We start from the raw sequence: 16434 nt of genomic DNA on the forward strand, positions 1-16434 counted from the left end.
ATTTAAATTATTCATTTTTCGAAAAATTTCCGTTACATGGAAATTATTTTTCGGACGATCTGATATTGTGATTGTGATTCGCAAAATATATATAATAAAAAAAAGTCAAATAATTTTGGAAAAGTGGGTCTCATGTAAGATCGTCTCACGGATCTTAATCTGTGGGACAGGTCAATCCTACCCATATTCACAATAAAAAGTTATACTCTTAGCATAAAAAGTAATATTTTTCATGGAGGACCGAAATAAAGATCCATCTCACGAAATACGACCCGTAAGACCATCTCACACGAGTTTTTGACTTTTGGAAATAGAAAATATTTTTCAAAAAAATGGTCATAAACTGGTGAAGTGATGGTAGGCTTGGGATCCTTTTCCCCAACGGTAGGAAACTCACTACCAAACAACCCCTCTTTAACCACTTTGATCTAAGTCACTTTAACTGACATTACTCTTTATGTTTACGTGATACATTTTATTTTATTAATTTATTTATAAAAAAATAAATATATTATTCAAAATTATATTTTTTTAAAAAAAAAGAAAAGAAATTTATCACGTAAATGTTTAAAATATATGTCTCCATTTTGTATATAATTAATCCGAACAATTGGTATGAGCATTCTTATTTCATTAACTCGCATTTTTTTACATCATGAGATTGATATGACATCGGAGACATCAGTAATTTTCGGTGACATGTCATCATTTCTCACACACGTAGATACTTCGATAAAAAAACAATTAAATTAAACAAAATGTTAATTAACTATCTAAAACCATAAATTGCTAACAATATGGTAAAAATGAAAAAATAATACAAATTACACTACAAAAATTTTGATCATATACTCAAGTTAAAATAACTTAAATTACACAAATATCTTCGATGAGATCGTTTTGTGAGACAAATCTCCTACTCGATCTAATTTATAAGAAAATATTAAATTTTCACTCTAAATATGAACCGTATCGACCAATCCCATAGACACATACTATATAACCATCACACAAAGTAACTCCTCTTTAATTTAAACTAGCCACTAACGCGTGTGTCATAAATATATTGAGCTAATATATTATCCATTCATGATATTACAACAACACGACACCGAAATATTTTGTACGTGAATCATGAAAGACAATGGATTGCGAAGCTTAAATAAATTTGTCAAACTCAATTTGTTACGTTACATGATATAGGTTTTGATCATAAAAAATTCTATTCTTTTGAAGCTGTAATATTATGTCATGTGAAATAATGATAAATTTCAAGGTAAAACTGTCATCTACAATATCTTTTTCAGAGTCTGACCCTGAGCCCACCAAGAATCACCTATAAAGTCTCATGTTTCATAAGGATCATCGAAAAACATAGGAAAATACGATATCGATTCCTCGATCCATCCGGAAATATGGCTCTGTATCGGCTACTCCCCGGTCGACATCATAAGAACAAATATTAGGAGAAATCTCATCACAAAAGCAAAGAAATAATGGAGCAATACTTGGTAGAATTTTTATCACAAAAATGGTTAACGAAGTTATGTAACACGGGGACTTAAGGATAGATTACAACAAAATAAAAAAAAAAGAATAATTTTTATACACTAAACATGAAGAAAAAGATATGAAAAATGTAGTTTGAAATTTTATTTATTGAAGAAATTACAGAATAAAAAAATATGTAAGGTAAACACCGACTCTAAAAGTCCATTATTACCAAGTAAAAGATTTCAAACTACATTTTGATATTTTTTAATTTTAAAATAAATTAAATTCGTAAGCTAACCAAATAGCTCATAAGGGGTAAAAAATTTACTAAAAAAAGAAAGGGATAAAAATCAAACCTTTGTAAAAATATCGTGGAGTGAGTGAAGTGGATCACCAAAACAGCTGGCAGAAGAACAATTTTACCATCTAGGTCGGATCCGTTAGGGAATGTGATTCGGGCTGTCGCTTTTCAATGGGAGAAGTTAAACCATGAGCAAATCTTGGGAAGAAGGAGATGATGATGATTGCTGGCCACCAAGGCACACGCGTTGCGTGTGTCATGAATATATTGAGCTAATATATTAAAAATTCATGATATTACAACAACATGACACCGAAACATTTTGTACGTGAATCATGAAAGGCAATGGATTCGGAAGCTTAAATAAATATGTCAAACTCAATTTGTTAGACAAATCTCCTACTCGATCTAATTTATAAGAAAATATTAAATTTTCACTCTAAATATGAACCGTATCGACCAATCCCATAGACACATTCTATATAACCATCACACAAAGTAACTCCTCTTTAATTTAAATGTCCGGCCAAATGATTTTCCTTTCCTGAAGTTTCTTATTCAAATATTGTCATTTTGTCGTTATTCCAACAACCACAACGCATATATGATGTTGATTTCTTTATCCAATTAACGAATCAAATTACTCTCGACAAACATTTATGTGAGACGATCTCACATGTCGTATTTTATAAGACCGATATCTTATTTGAGTCATCCATAAAAAAATATTAATTGTTATGATAAGAGTATTACTTTTTATTGTGAATATCGGTAGGGTTGACTCGTATCACAGATAAAGATTCGTGAGATCGTCTCACAAGAGACATACTCATTATTCTATTCGAGATTTATTTTTCCCTAAAATATTATTTGAAATTTATATTCCAACATAAAATATATTAATTTTAAAATATAAAAATAAATTTTTATACAAAATTTAAAAAGAATTTTATCAAATCATTTCTGATATAATTTGACATATTAGGTAAGTAGTTTATATATTCAAAATAAAAATGTACTTCCGACTTGATGGAGTACGTGAATATCTGATCTACGGTCGTTATTCGATGAGGATATGATAGTAACCACCTAGGAAAGACACCAATTTTTTTTTCCAATTTTACCTTCATATTATATTAATATTAAACATTTGTTTTTTTTTTAAAATTTGAAAACACATTTTTTACTTTTATTTATTTCAAAAATTCAAATATCAATTTAGTCTCTCTATAATTTGTCAAATTTCAATTTAGTCTATCGATAATGATAAAAAAGACTGTACACATATATCGCGTGTGCTGAGTAACTATTATACATAATGACTGCAGATTGATCTTTGTCGAACAAAAAGATCAAAATATATTTTTGGAAAATGTCTTAGTATGAATGGTTGCACGTCAGTTCAAATCAAATCTATGAAACGAGCCACGAGCTGACCGACACGTCATCAAAACAACCGGCTACCGCCGGCGGCCACATCCAAACAGTTTTCTCCTTATTTAAACTCCTTAAACGAACGGTTAGTTTCATCGTCACTCTCTGTGTTCCACATTTTTCTTCCCATTTTATCCTCCGAACCTCTTTCAATTTACCACTCAACGCCACTGCTGTCTGATATCTCAATATCACAGAAAATGCCTGCGATTACTGATAACAGAACCCGGCCCATGTTGGCACCAAATGGGAACCGGGTTCGGGTCGTCGGAGAGCGGAGGAGGACCGAGGAGCTGGCGGAGAAGCCTTCTGGTTTACGGTTGAAAGCTTCAGCTGACAGCTCTTCGGACTCTTCTTCTTCTTCTTCTTGCGGTGGATTATCTCTGAGAGATTCAGCAAAAAGAGGCTCGAATAAAACGGCCACGGTGAAGAATGGCAATGGGTTCAATAAGCCGGCGAAAATCGTACCCGATGGGATTCAAAATATGGCGCCTGCTCCCCAAGTTTGTGTCTCAGTTAAACGTTGCGATTGGATCACTCCAAATTCTGGTAAATTCTCAGTACTTCCCTTTTGATTTTCCGTTTAACTTTTCAGTATATTCAGAAACAAGAAAAAGACTGTATCAATATCTTTTCTTTTTCAAGATTCAACATTAATCAAACGGTTCGATCGATTAGAAATGTGGCTTTTTATCCTAAGTAATCTACTCCATGTATGATCTCATGTAGTAATTAGTATAGAAAGTCGTTTCATTCTGTGAAGCCATGCTCATTCGATCTCTTGTAAATTCAGAACCACTTTACACTTCTTTCCATGATGAAGAATGGGGAGTACCAGTTCGTGATGATACGAAGCTATTTGAGCTGCTTGTTTTCTCGCAAGCATTGGCAGAATTTTCCTTGCCCGCCATTCTTAGTAAACGAGCAATGTTCAGGTTTGTATAACATTTGGATTCTCATACATCCTTAGTATCTTCCAACATGTGCTTGACGATGTTTTAAATTAACCCTTTTTGCAGAAGGCTTTTTGACGAATTTGATCCTACCGCAGTTGCAAATCTCGACGAGGAGAGATTGCTGTTAATCAAACCTCATGGTAACACATTGCTATCTGAACCAAAACTTCGTGCGGTGGTGGAGAATGCTAGGCAGCTGCTAAAGGTGAGAATCTTGAGTTTAGTGGTCTGTTTCTTTCGCCTTCGAATCACACTTACATTTGTCTGTGATTCTTGATGTAGATCCAGCAAGAGTATGGTTCCTTTAGTACCTACTGCTGGCATTTTGTACATCACAAACCGATAAAAAGCGGGTTTTGTCATGCAAGACAAGTACCAACTAAAACACCAAAGTCAGAACTCATAAGCAAAGATCTGATGCAGAGAGGCTTCCGTTGCGTGGGGCCGACAGTCGTGTATTCGTTTATGCAAATGGCCGGGATAGCGAACGATCATCTCTTGACATGCTTCAGATACAATGAGCGTGGCCACGATGCCGGAAAGAAACAAAAGGCCCCGCACGAAAAGGCCAACGTTCTTGATCAGGAAGCTGTGAAGAAAACAAGCGTAGACGTCGACGGATGATTACTGAATTCTTGAAACTGAACTTTCGTCTTCCATGGGCCGCATTCCGTTTTTTCATTTTAACATAATCACAATTTCATTTCATCGTGTAAATTTTCATCTGTTCGTTCTTTCGATCGATGTGTTTCCTTACTGATATATATATATATATATATATATATATATATATATATATATATATATATATATATATATATATATATATATATATATATATATATATATATATATTGAATGTCGACGTTGGCGATGATTTTCAAGAATATATATATATCAGCTATATATCAATTTGAGCAAGTTTGTAGGAAATTAAATCACCATTAATATAGTTTCTACGTAGAACTGTGGCGAAATTATATGCTTTTCAATATCTTTCATGTAATCTGCTTTTAGCTTCACAATGCAAGCATTGTGATAAACAAAGGTGAAAAATAATCTATGTATGTATACTAACTTTGAGTAGAGTACATCCTTTATAATATAAAATAGCTAAACCTAACTCCATAATTACGTCTCGATGAAATAATATCCTACTAAGGTCGTCTCCAACTTTAAATTATATTTTAGTCTAAGTTGTGCGCTAAAATAGTGTAATTTCTACACCAAATTCAACATCAATCTCTAACTCATTTACTTCATATCTTAAACGAAAAATAATATTCTTGAAATACTCATTTAAGTTTACATATATATATTAATTCTTATCTTTTATTTAATATCTTGTTTTACAAATTTAACAATATAATTATAATAATGTTTATATTACATAATAAATACCATGTTATTAATAAATGTAAAATAATAATTTAGTTTAATATTTAATTATTATAAATTATTTATAGTATATAGAATACAAATTAATCCACGAATATTGTTGAAATTGATTAATAACTTGAATATATGAACATAATACAAATATAAATTCAAACAGTTAAACTACTATATTAATCTCATTAATGATCGAATAAAATATTTCGTAGTGTGAGTGAGAATTTCTGTTTGGACTGCGTGGATTATGAATACTTTGCACAATAGTTAACCATTTTAGGTCAATATCATCAGCTAAATAATATCTCATATTATATTTTTTCCTCCAATTGTATAATAAGATGGATGAGCAATACCATGTGCAAGGTCAGATAATAGATCGGACGCCTCCACAACATTTATATCATTATTGGATTTGGGTGTATCAAACTATGCATGCAATATTCAAAGATTGTAATCAACTGCCACGTCTGAAATGATTGTTGGAGAAGCACTACGACCTCCATGTTGAGCTGCCCCATCGTGAGACAAATTTTCCACTTCCAATGAGTCTGGAAACATCATCGAAAGTAAGTGATATCAGGTATCGGTCTGTAAAAACTTCCCCTACAATCTGACAAAACCGTTGCATACATTCGATTGCAATAGATTCACCAATTTGATATATTCACCAGTTCTTTGCGTGAAAGCGTCGTGATTCTTTACCGCATCAACGATATGAAGGAACATATTTCAAGACATTCGAAATAGTATTTAAAAAATGCTTCATTATATATTGGATTCTCAGTAAAGTAATCATCAAATGTATTACGATAAAAAATTTCCATATTACGATCGATTACTATGTGTAACGTTCAAAATCGGTTACGTAAACCGCATACATGAAAATTTTTAAATTGCTAAAATATTTTAATTAAATGATTTTATATGCATGAATGATATATTTTGAGTGATTAAATGATTAATTGTATAATTTGCTTGGTTTCATAATTTAAATATTTTCAGACGAATATCAATGTTTAGCTCGAGACGGAGGACTAGAGACGATTAAGTTGTTTAAAATTTAAAAGTTAATTTTTTTTTATTTTTAGTTAAGAAAATATTTATTTTAAATGAATTTAGGATTATTGAATTTTTAAGGTCAAATTTAAATTAATTAGTAGGGGCAAAGAATTTTATGTAATTTATAAGGGATTTTGGGATATACGTATTTTTAAACCTTTTTAATTTGAGACCGAATCATTTTATTAATCTTAATGGATCTTATTAATTATTTAAAAATAAGGGTTAATTAAGCACATTAATTAAGTGTTTAAGAAATCCTTTTAAATTATTTTTAAAATACTCCTACACACATCTATACACACACACACACCAAAACACACACAAATTTACGTACGTGAAGTGAAGGAACAGGATTTCCTCTAGAAAGCCAAGGGAGATTTCAAATTTTTTTTCTTCTTCGTTCTTCTTTGCAACAACAATCATTCTATTCCCTTGCATTCTAAGGTGAGTTTTCAGTGGGTTTTGACGAGAAAAAAAGTATAAATCGTCATTCGTTCATCACTGATGTTCCACCGTTTTGATATTTGTATTTCGAGCTTTTAAACGCAAATGCACGTTCTAAACCTTTTTTTTTTTTTTTGCATCATTCAAACCATATTATGCATGTTTACGATATTTTCACGAAAAACATGGTGATCAAGTTTTATTAACATTTCAAATAATTTATTTTATAGTTTTGAAGTTTTTAGTGTATGTTTGAGTCGCGTTATGATTCCTAGGGACTCGCTGCCGTTAAGGGGAAGGGATATGATGTTTAGAAGTCCTAAAGGGATTCTCATGTAAGTTAGAAGAGGGCTGGAACGAGAGAGGAAAGCGAGCGCCGAGCCTCGATAAAGGTTTAATGCTTGTATGGGTTTGGTTTTGTCACTTGCGAGGGGAGGCTGCGTGCGGGCTATCCAAACGTGATCAAAGCCCTATTTTGGGTCGAGTCATGTTCCTAGGGAGTCCTAGCATGGCTGGAAACAAGGGTAGAACGATATGGAAGCATAAGGGCTCGGTTTGTGGTCTAAGGTGAACGGTTTGGGGAAAGAATGGGTGAAAAGACGATGCATGGTGGTTGTGCAAGGGAGGCTGGTTCAAGGGCGGTCCAGTAGGGTCCTAGGAGGGTGTCTAAGGGGCTGGAGTTGGCCTAGGTAGGGGCTGTCAAAGGTGGCCCGTGGAAGAACAATAGAACATAACATGATCCAAAATGACAATTCCAATGGAACTTATAGGAAATAGAATGGAGATGCAGTTAAATCTTTCCTAAGAAATTAATAATGAATTACAAAAACTCAAGATAGAAGTAACACGAACAATGTCCTGGATTCATATCGGAGCAATCCAAATTATGATAAAGGCTACTTTTAAAGAAGGAATAGATTCACCTATTGATATCGTTATATGCGATAAACGAACGAGAACCTTTAAAATTCAGTATTGGGAACGATCTCAGGAAATCTCTGTGCAGGAAAGATTGTAGGATAATTTATCCAAGAATTGCCTACAACCTGACAGATCGAGATTTTAGCCGAGCTTTGACATTGCATTAGAATTTCAAAGAAAAAAACACTGATGAAAGAGGGTAATAGACCGTATTATATTATCTATCAGATTTCATATCCTTTAATTTATCTAATACACATCATTATGAATTATTTATTAGAACTGAGTTCATTGAAATACCTGAGATATTCGGAAATGTTTCTCATGCAATTTATCCAGAAAATTCTAGAAAATTATTATTCCTCTATTTTATTGATTTTTTATTTAATGAAATTTAATTTTGAAATTAAAGTTAAAATGTAATAAAAATAATTTCAAAAATGAAAATTTGAATCTAACTAAAACTTGTTAATAGATTTCAAGTGTTTCAAATACATTTTGAATCTTTAGTTTTTTTTTTTTTATTTGACCAATAACATTTTGACAAACATCCCCATATTAATATTTTAGATTGTTCAAACCCAATTTCTAGGAACAAATTTATTGAATATATAATGTAATGAGTTTTTCGGTTATATATATAATTTATTACATTAAGTTGCTTATCTCCACATAAATTTCTGGATCAATCTCTGACTAAAGATACCTCACCCACTCCCAGAATCTTAAAACTCGATTTATATGCTAATCTGGAAGTGATTGACAATATGTACTAAGATATTAATTGATTACATATCTTCATTTAACTCAATATTTTACTTACCTTTTAGAAAAGATTAGAGTTAAAATCATTATATCATACATATATATATATATATATATATATATATATAATAATAATAATAATAATAATAATAATAATAATAATATCTATATTATTTATCTTATTCCACGAATCCAACAATATCTTTAACTAAATTGACAAAAGATTTCGAGATCGGATAGTGTAAGGCCCGAGAATTACAGAATTGATAACCAAGATCATCGATCGTCATTAACGTGAGACTCGGAAGATATGAGAACGCATGACATGCAAAGAGGGAGGAAAAGACATGAGAAAATAGGGTTTGCAAGACCGCACCCGCGCCCAGCACAGGAGTGCACCCGCGGTCACGCAATTGTGGATTTTTGCAAGAAAGGTCGAAGCATCACCGCACCCGCAGTGCCAGACAAGACCGCACCCGCGTTGCATGGACAGAAAGTTGGGCATTTTGCCCGTAGCCACACCGCACCCGCGGTGCAAGGTAGACCGCACCCGCGGTGGCCATCCCGTAGCACCACCGCACCCGCGGTACAAGTAACACCGCACCCGTGGTCTAAGCTCTCGGAAAAAAAATGTAAGGATAGACATTGCATGAGCGCACCCGCGGTACAATGCACGACCGCACCCGCGGTCTAATGTGTAGCGTGAAGAATGAAGACACGTTTTGCATGTCATGCAAGGTATATATACATATGTATTACACGTCTCCCTCTTCAGAGATTCAGAAAGAGAGGCGAAGCTTTTGGGGAGAAAATCCTTACGCCTTTTAGATTTGTGATTTTGAAATATCCGTCTATCAGAATTCGAATCCGAACGCAGTATCGTGTTCCTCTCGACTCGAGCTACACAAGGACGTAAGTTTCATTACGTTTTGCAGTGTTTTGAAATTAGGATGTTGCCAGAATTGAATATGCTTCAGATATGTTGTTTTTACTACCGTAGATATTATATAATTGAAGTCATATTTTAGAATAGACTTGTTATGTAATTGTTATGATTTTCGAAAGATATTGACTGAGATTTTATATCAGAATTGTGGTAGTATGCAGATCATGAATTGTATTGACACAGATTATGAGTTCTGGTATTATATTTGTGATGTTCAGATTGACGGGGTTATTCAGATTGTATTGTTATGCCGTCGAAACATCAGTTGAGTTAGATTGATCAGATTCAGATATGATTTCGATTAGATTGTGATATTATTGATATGACTCAGATGGTATCTTGTTCAGATATTGATCAGATTGTATACTGAATTGAGTATTGATCAGAACAGATTGTATATTGAGTTATTTACTGATACAACGTATTCGATATTGTCATTTCAGATTCGAGATGGACAGATTTGAGTACAGATCATCGTCTTCGTCCGACCGGGACGACAAATGTATAATTCATGTGATATTCGGGAAGACATAACTCAAATCAGATCTCATTTGAGTTTCCCAATAAAATCACATACTAGATTAATGTCTATGTTTTGATATGATTATGCTTTGTTTATAGATTTATATGCATTGCATTTCATATAGGAGAGTCTTGACAGACAGTCATACCTCTAGACGTTCGGTGTATCGTTACATAGGAGCAGACACCCTCCGATTGTAGATTATTCGATACAGATATGACCGAAGTCTAGGAATAAGACGTACGTTACCCCGATTGGGAGAGTAGGTAACAGACAGTGACGTCTTATTCACACCGGGATCCCTAGAGTCAGCATGGAGTCGAGTCTAGACATGATTTGACTAGAACTGCATGTGTTTATGGATGTGGTTTCATAGACTATGAAACCCGTTTTTATTGTTTTCAGTCATGATAGCATGTTTTTATGATTTGATTTAAATTGCATGTCTATCTGAATTGAATTGCATGCTTATTTTGATTTGATTTCATAGGTTATAAAATCTATTATCTTTGAATATGTTTATGATAGCATGTTTTACGATTTAAATTGTTTCTATACAGGCTTACCATGTTTTATACTGGGATTTATTCTCACCGGAGTTATCCGACTGTTGTCTTGTTTTGTATGTGTGCATGACAACAGGTGGGGCAAGATCGGGGTCGAGAAGATGATGAGAGAAGACGAGTTTAGCGTGGTGATTCCGGACTTGGATATAGATAGATTTTATTACTTGAACTTTAGTAGTCGAACCTTAGATTAATTGAGAGACTATTGTACATTATTGTATATTTATACTGAACGTAGTTTTATACAGATATGTATATTACGTAGATGCCATTACCTTCCGCACTTGTATTTTAAAAAGAAAAATTTTTTAGACCCTGTTTTATCTTAATTGATAATTAAATCCCAAAAGAAGATTAAGAAGATGATTAGCGTCCGGGTCCCCACAACAGGTGGTATCAGAGCGATAGATCCTTTAGATTGAGATAGTCAGAGTTGATAGATTCTTTAGACTAAGATAGAAGAGAATGAGCGGGGTAGATTGAATTTTCTTTCCTTGCATGTGATTGCTAGCATGAAAGTTATTTCAATGTTGAATTACATTGTGTGTGCTAGCATGATTTACTGCTTTTCCTATTACATGTTGTTGTTATCTGAGTTGATTGCAGCATGTAATTGTTAAGCCTGAATCAGAACCGAGTCTGAATCAGAGGTATATGATCAGAGGAGGGCTGAGACAGATTTTATAGATTATGTACTAATCTTTTTGATTATCAGATATACCGCCTCGAAGAATTTCAGAAAAGGGCAGTACTTCGTCTGAACAGATAGATGCATCAGACATTCAGCTAGAAGAAAAGATGAAAGAATTTCAGTTATTGCAGCCGCCGATTCTGAGTGGTACCGAGACATCTGAAGATTGTCAGAACTGGTTCGATGACATAGAAATACTGTTCGATTTACTTGATTGTACAGCTGAACAGAGAGTTAAAATGGTACCTTATCAGTTACGAGAAGCCGCTAGGAATTGGTGGATCACCAGTAGAAGAATGTGGGAATAGAGAGGTACAGTGATTTCGTGGGAAATATTCAGAACTGAATTTTATCGACGATTTTTCTCAGCCTCGTACCGAGAGGACAAGAAAGCAGAGTTCGAGAATTTGAGCCAAGGTCAGTTGAATATTGATGAATATACCGCCAAATTCTCTACTCTACTGCATTTCGCTCCTCAGATAGCTGGTAATGATGAAGCTATAGTAAATCAGTTCATCAGAGGGTTGAATTCGGAGGTAGTTGCATTTATGAATCTGCAGCGACCTTACCATTTTGCTGACATCCTGAGTAGAGCAAAGAGAGCTGAGGCGAGTCTGATTAGACAGCTAGGGAGGTTGTGTGTGAAACAACCCCAGACACAGCAATCCTCTCTCCGATTTGATCGAGGCAGTACGAGTGGAAAGCAAGATTTGCTGAAAGCCCGAAAGAAGTCATTCAAGAAGTTAGGGGGTGATTCCTCGAGTTCCAGTGGTTCTAGTCCAAGCCATACTGGAGTATATTGCAGGAGTTGCGGAGGGAGACATCCCACCGAGCAATGCCAGGGAGTGACTGGTAGATGTAATATTTGTGGACAGCCGGGACACTTTGCTAAAGTTTGTCCTCAGAAGCGTTCCCGAAGATTGTAGGGAACAGAGTTCAATTGAAAACACAGATCCAGAATCCACAACAGGTACTATTCTTTATGATTAGAATGCATATGTATTGATATATACTAATGCATTCCCTACGATTATCTTAGACTGAATTGAATTGATATATGATGTATCTGTGGGGTTGTATGTACTGTAGTATTGATATCCTTGCTTGTTGAGGAAATGTTGATATCAGAGATTTCTGTATATATTGTATACTACAGTAAGATGAGAATGAAATCGAGATAGATTATGATGTACTTGTGGTTTCTGATTTGAACGCATTATTGATAAGCATATGCTGAACAAGTACAGACATATTGTAGAATTTTTCCAGAAATGGTAAGAGTCAGACCAGAAATGACTGATCAGTGGAGATACCCCGATAAGGATTCTAGATTTAGAATTCCTTTGATATCTGTATGGTATATGACTCGATTACTACAAAAAAGAGCAGATTGCATCCTTATGTATTCAGTAGATTTACTGAAATCGAGCCTAACATTGGCAGATTTGCCAATGATGTATGAGTTGGCTGATGTTTGCCTAGATAAGATTTCAGATTTGCTTTATATCAGAAAGATAGATTTCAGAATTGAAGTCAGATCAGATAATGATTGTTGTTTTAGATTCAGTACAGAATGATATTGAATGTACAAAATGATACAGAATGAATTGAAAGATCGATAGAAGAATATCAACCAGGAGTTACATCTGATTTAGTGTTTCTCTTTGGTATGTGTCAATATCTTCAGAGATGTTCTGATGATTTTATGCTCATTGTATCTATGAAAGTTTGATATAATTGCAGCATTTGATTGATTGAATCGAATATCTGAAGATTGTATCGAATATGCTGATAACTGTAATGAATGTATACAGAAATTATTCAGATAAGAATCCTGCTTGAAACAGATTGTATTCAGAGTATGTGATATCTGAAGTTAGTATACCGATTGAATTGGGCACAGTTGAGATTGTGATCAGTGGCTGATAAGATATCGATCTCAGAAAGATCAGAAACTTCAGAAATTTTAGAAATGTCAGAGATGTATTTTGTCTGATTTGACAGATTATCTTATTTGATTATTTCTTTATATCTGCTGAGTATTGTTATTGTTCTAAATCAGTATTTGAGATATCTTATATTGTTTTGGGGAGCATATTTTATTTGCAGATGAGATATAACAGTTGATCAGAATGACATGAAGATATTTACCAGAAATCCTTGTTTTATGAGTTCACTGAACTCACTAGATCTGTATAGGATATTGCTATTTCGTTTCTGATTTAATATTACTGTGTTTTGAATCCATATATGCTACAGATTAGTGTGAACTAGAGGGAGTGTATACAGTTTCAACCGAATCAGAGTTGAATTCAAGAGTTACAGTAATTCAAGAATGTGATCAGAATGTTCAGAACTAGATGGCAGTAATCAGATCAGAGTAACAAATATGTGATTTTGTGTTTTGTATTAGGACTGATTATCTTGTGATGTCAGAATGTTTCAGAATTGTATAACAGAATTGATATCGATAGTCAGAGCCGAATACCAGGTAGGTATTTCTTCTTTAAATTATGTTATTAACTGATTGGTTTATGTCAGTAGTTCGAAGTTGAAATCACAGATAATGTCATAAAGGCGCTGTAGTAACTTCAGTTGTCATGTTTGTGACTGAGAATGTATGATATTCGAACAGACAGTTTTGATATAGACAGATTAAGTCAGTTGTGACAGATTTGTACTGAAATTTTGACAGAAAGTGTACTGAATGATACGAATTGTCAACAAATGAAGACAGAAATCAGAAGATTACTACAGATGTGTATGTTTCTGAATAGAAATGGGAGTGCATTTCTATGGCTTTCGTAATGAAATTACCGCCAGTTTCTCCAGATTGAAATATGATATGATTGTGATTGACAGATTGTTCAATCTATATCTATCAGTTTGTACAAGATGATGTACAAACATGACCAATGACACCGATCGGTGTCAGAGAAGTGATCAGAAAGATCAGAATGCCACAGTAAATTATGTCAGATTGTGATTTTGCTTGAGTTTGTATTCGTGACAGAATATATCATGAACTCTCTCTTAGATTGTTTCACAGATTTACAGACAGTCAGAATGGGTTATCCAGATATTGGAAGACTTTGGGTACAGCTTTAGTGCTGGATATTAGCACTATACAGCTTTAGTGCTGGATGTTAGCACTAGTTGTTATGACTTATTGTCACTGTATGAATTACTGTATGACAATAGCTATTAAGATAGTTCAGAATGGACTGATTTAGGAAACCAACGTCGGACGATGACGATTGGTATTTGAAACTAAAAGATTGCATATGTCCTTGATTGGGATAAACAGATTGGGTAACAAATACCGGCATTGGTTGGTTATGAACTGTGATTGGTTTATACGGATGTTGTATAACCAACATGGCAAGATTGATTTAGTCAGAAGGACTAGAGAAGTATTATGATATTATACTTAGTGAATTCTTATTCCAGACCGGAACCAGATATTTGAGTTTTAATTTAACTCTATTATACATTTCCTCTGCTATCTCCGAAGTGATTGTTATGAGTTCGAGGACGAACTCCGATCTAAGAGGGGGAGAAATGTAAGGCCCGAGAATTACAGAATTGATAACCAAGATTATCGATCGTCATTAACGTGAGACTCGGAAGATATGAGAACGCATGACATGCAAAGAGGGAGGAAAACACATGAGAAAATAGGGTTTGCAAGACCGCACCCGCGCCCAGCACAGGAGTGCACCCGCGGTCACGCAATTGTGGATTTTTGCGAGAAAGGTCGAAGCATCACCGCACCCGCAGTGCCAGACAAGACCGCACCCGCGGTGCATGGACAGAAAGTTGGGCATTTTGCCCGTAGCCACACCGCACCCGCGGTGGCCATCCCGTAGCACCACCGCACCCGCGGTACAAGTAACACCGCACCCGCGGTCTAAGCTCTCGGAAAAAAAATGTAAGGATAGACATTGCATGAGCGCACCCGCGGTACAATGCACGACCGCACCCGCGGTCTAACGTGTAGCGTGAAGGATGAAGACACGTTTTGCATGTCATGCAAGGTATATATACATATGTATTACACGTCTCCCTCTTCAGAGATTCAGAAAGAGAGGCGAAGCTTTTGGGGAGAAAATCCTTACGCCTTTTAGATTTGTGATTTTGAAATATCCGTCTATCAGAATTCGAATCCGAACGCAGTATCGTGTTCCTCTCGACTCGAGCTACACAAGGACGTAAGTTTCATTACGTTTTGCAGTGTTTTGAAATTAGGATGTTGCCAGAATTGAATATGCTTCAGATATGTTGTTTTTACTACCGTAGATATTATATAATTGAAGTCAGATTTCAGAATAGACTGGTTATGTAATTGTTATGATTTTTCGAAAGATATTGACTGAGATTTTATATCAGAATTGTGGTAGTATGCAGATCATGAATTGTATTGACACAGATTATGAGTTCTGGTATTATATTTGTGATGTTCAGATTGACGGGGTTATTCAGATTGTATTGTTATGCCGTCGAAACATCAGTTGAGTTAGATTGATCAGATTCAGATATGATTTCGATTAGATTGTGATATTATTGATATGACTCAGATGGTATCTTGTTCAGATATTGATCAGATTGTATACTGAATTGAGTATTGATCAGAATAGATTGTATATTGAGTTATTTACTGATACAGCGTATTCGATATTGTCATTTCAGATTCGAGATGGACAGATTTGAGTACAGATCATCGTCTTCGTCAGACCGGGACGAAAAAGGTATAATTCATGTGATATTCGGGAAGACATAACTCAAATCAGATCTAATTTGAATTTCTCAATAAAATCACATACTAGATTAATGTCTATGTTTTGATATGATTATGCTTTGTTTATAGATTTATATGCATTGCATTTCATATAGGAGAGTCTTGACAGACAGTCATACCTCTAGACGTTCGGTGTAT

General features: G+C 34.4%; 1 protein-coding gene across 2 annotated transcripts; it reads left to right on the forward strand.

Moving 5' to 3' along the window:
- Nucleotides 1-3336: 3336 nt before the first annotated feature.
- LOC140819640 (uncharacterized) lies at nt 3337-4954 on the forward strand. 2 transcript variants are annotated; one of them, XM_073179807.1, is made up of 4 exons: nt 3337-3778; nt 4023-4164; nt 4249-4411; nt 4468-4954. In XM_073179807.1, exons 1-4 carry the CDS (start codon nt 3430-3432, stop codon nt 4807-4809), a joined length of 996 nt encoding a protein of 331 aa, XP_073035908.1. In that variant the 5' UTR covers nt 3337-3429; the 3' UTR covers nt 4810-4954. The 2 variants fall into 2 exon arrangements, with proteins under 2 accessions (XP_073035908.1, XP_073035909.1); XM_073179808.1 differs by having other exon boundaries at nt 4249-4390.
- The last annotated feature ends 11480 nt before the right edge of the window (nt 4955-16434 follow it).

This window comes from Primulina eburnea, chromosome 18, assembly GCF_022965805.1.
Source record: "Primulina eburnea isolate SZY01 chromosome 18, ASM2296580v1, whole genome shotgun sequence".
Classification (NCBI taxonomy): Eukaryota; Viridiplantae; Streptophyta; class Magnoliopsida; order Lamiales; family Gesneriaceae; genus Primulina; species Primulina eburnea.

Bases quoted from the DNA above. Each gene is read 5' to 3' on its own strand.
- LOC140819640 (XM_073179807.1), top strand. From the start codon at position 3,430: ATGCCTGCGATTACTGATAACAGAACCCGGCCCATGTTGGCACCAAAT. The intron at 4,165-4,248 runs GTTTGTATAACA...CCCTTTTTGCAG, and splicing joins AGTAAACGAGCAATGTTCAG to AAGGCTTTTTGACGAATTTG. The intron at 4,412-4,467 runs GTCTGTTTCTTT...TTCTTGATGTAG, and splicing joins TGAGAATCTTGAGTTTAGTG to ATCCAGCAAGAGTATGGTTC.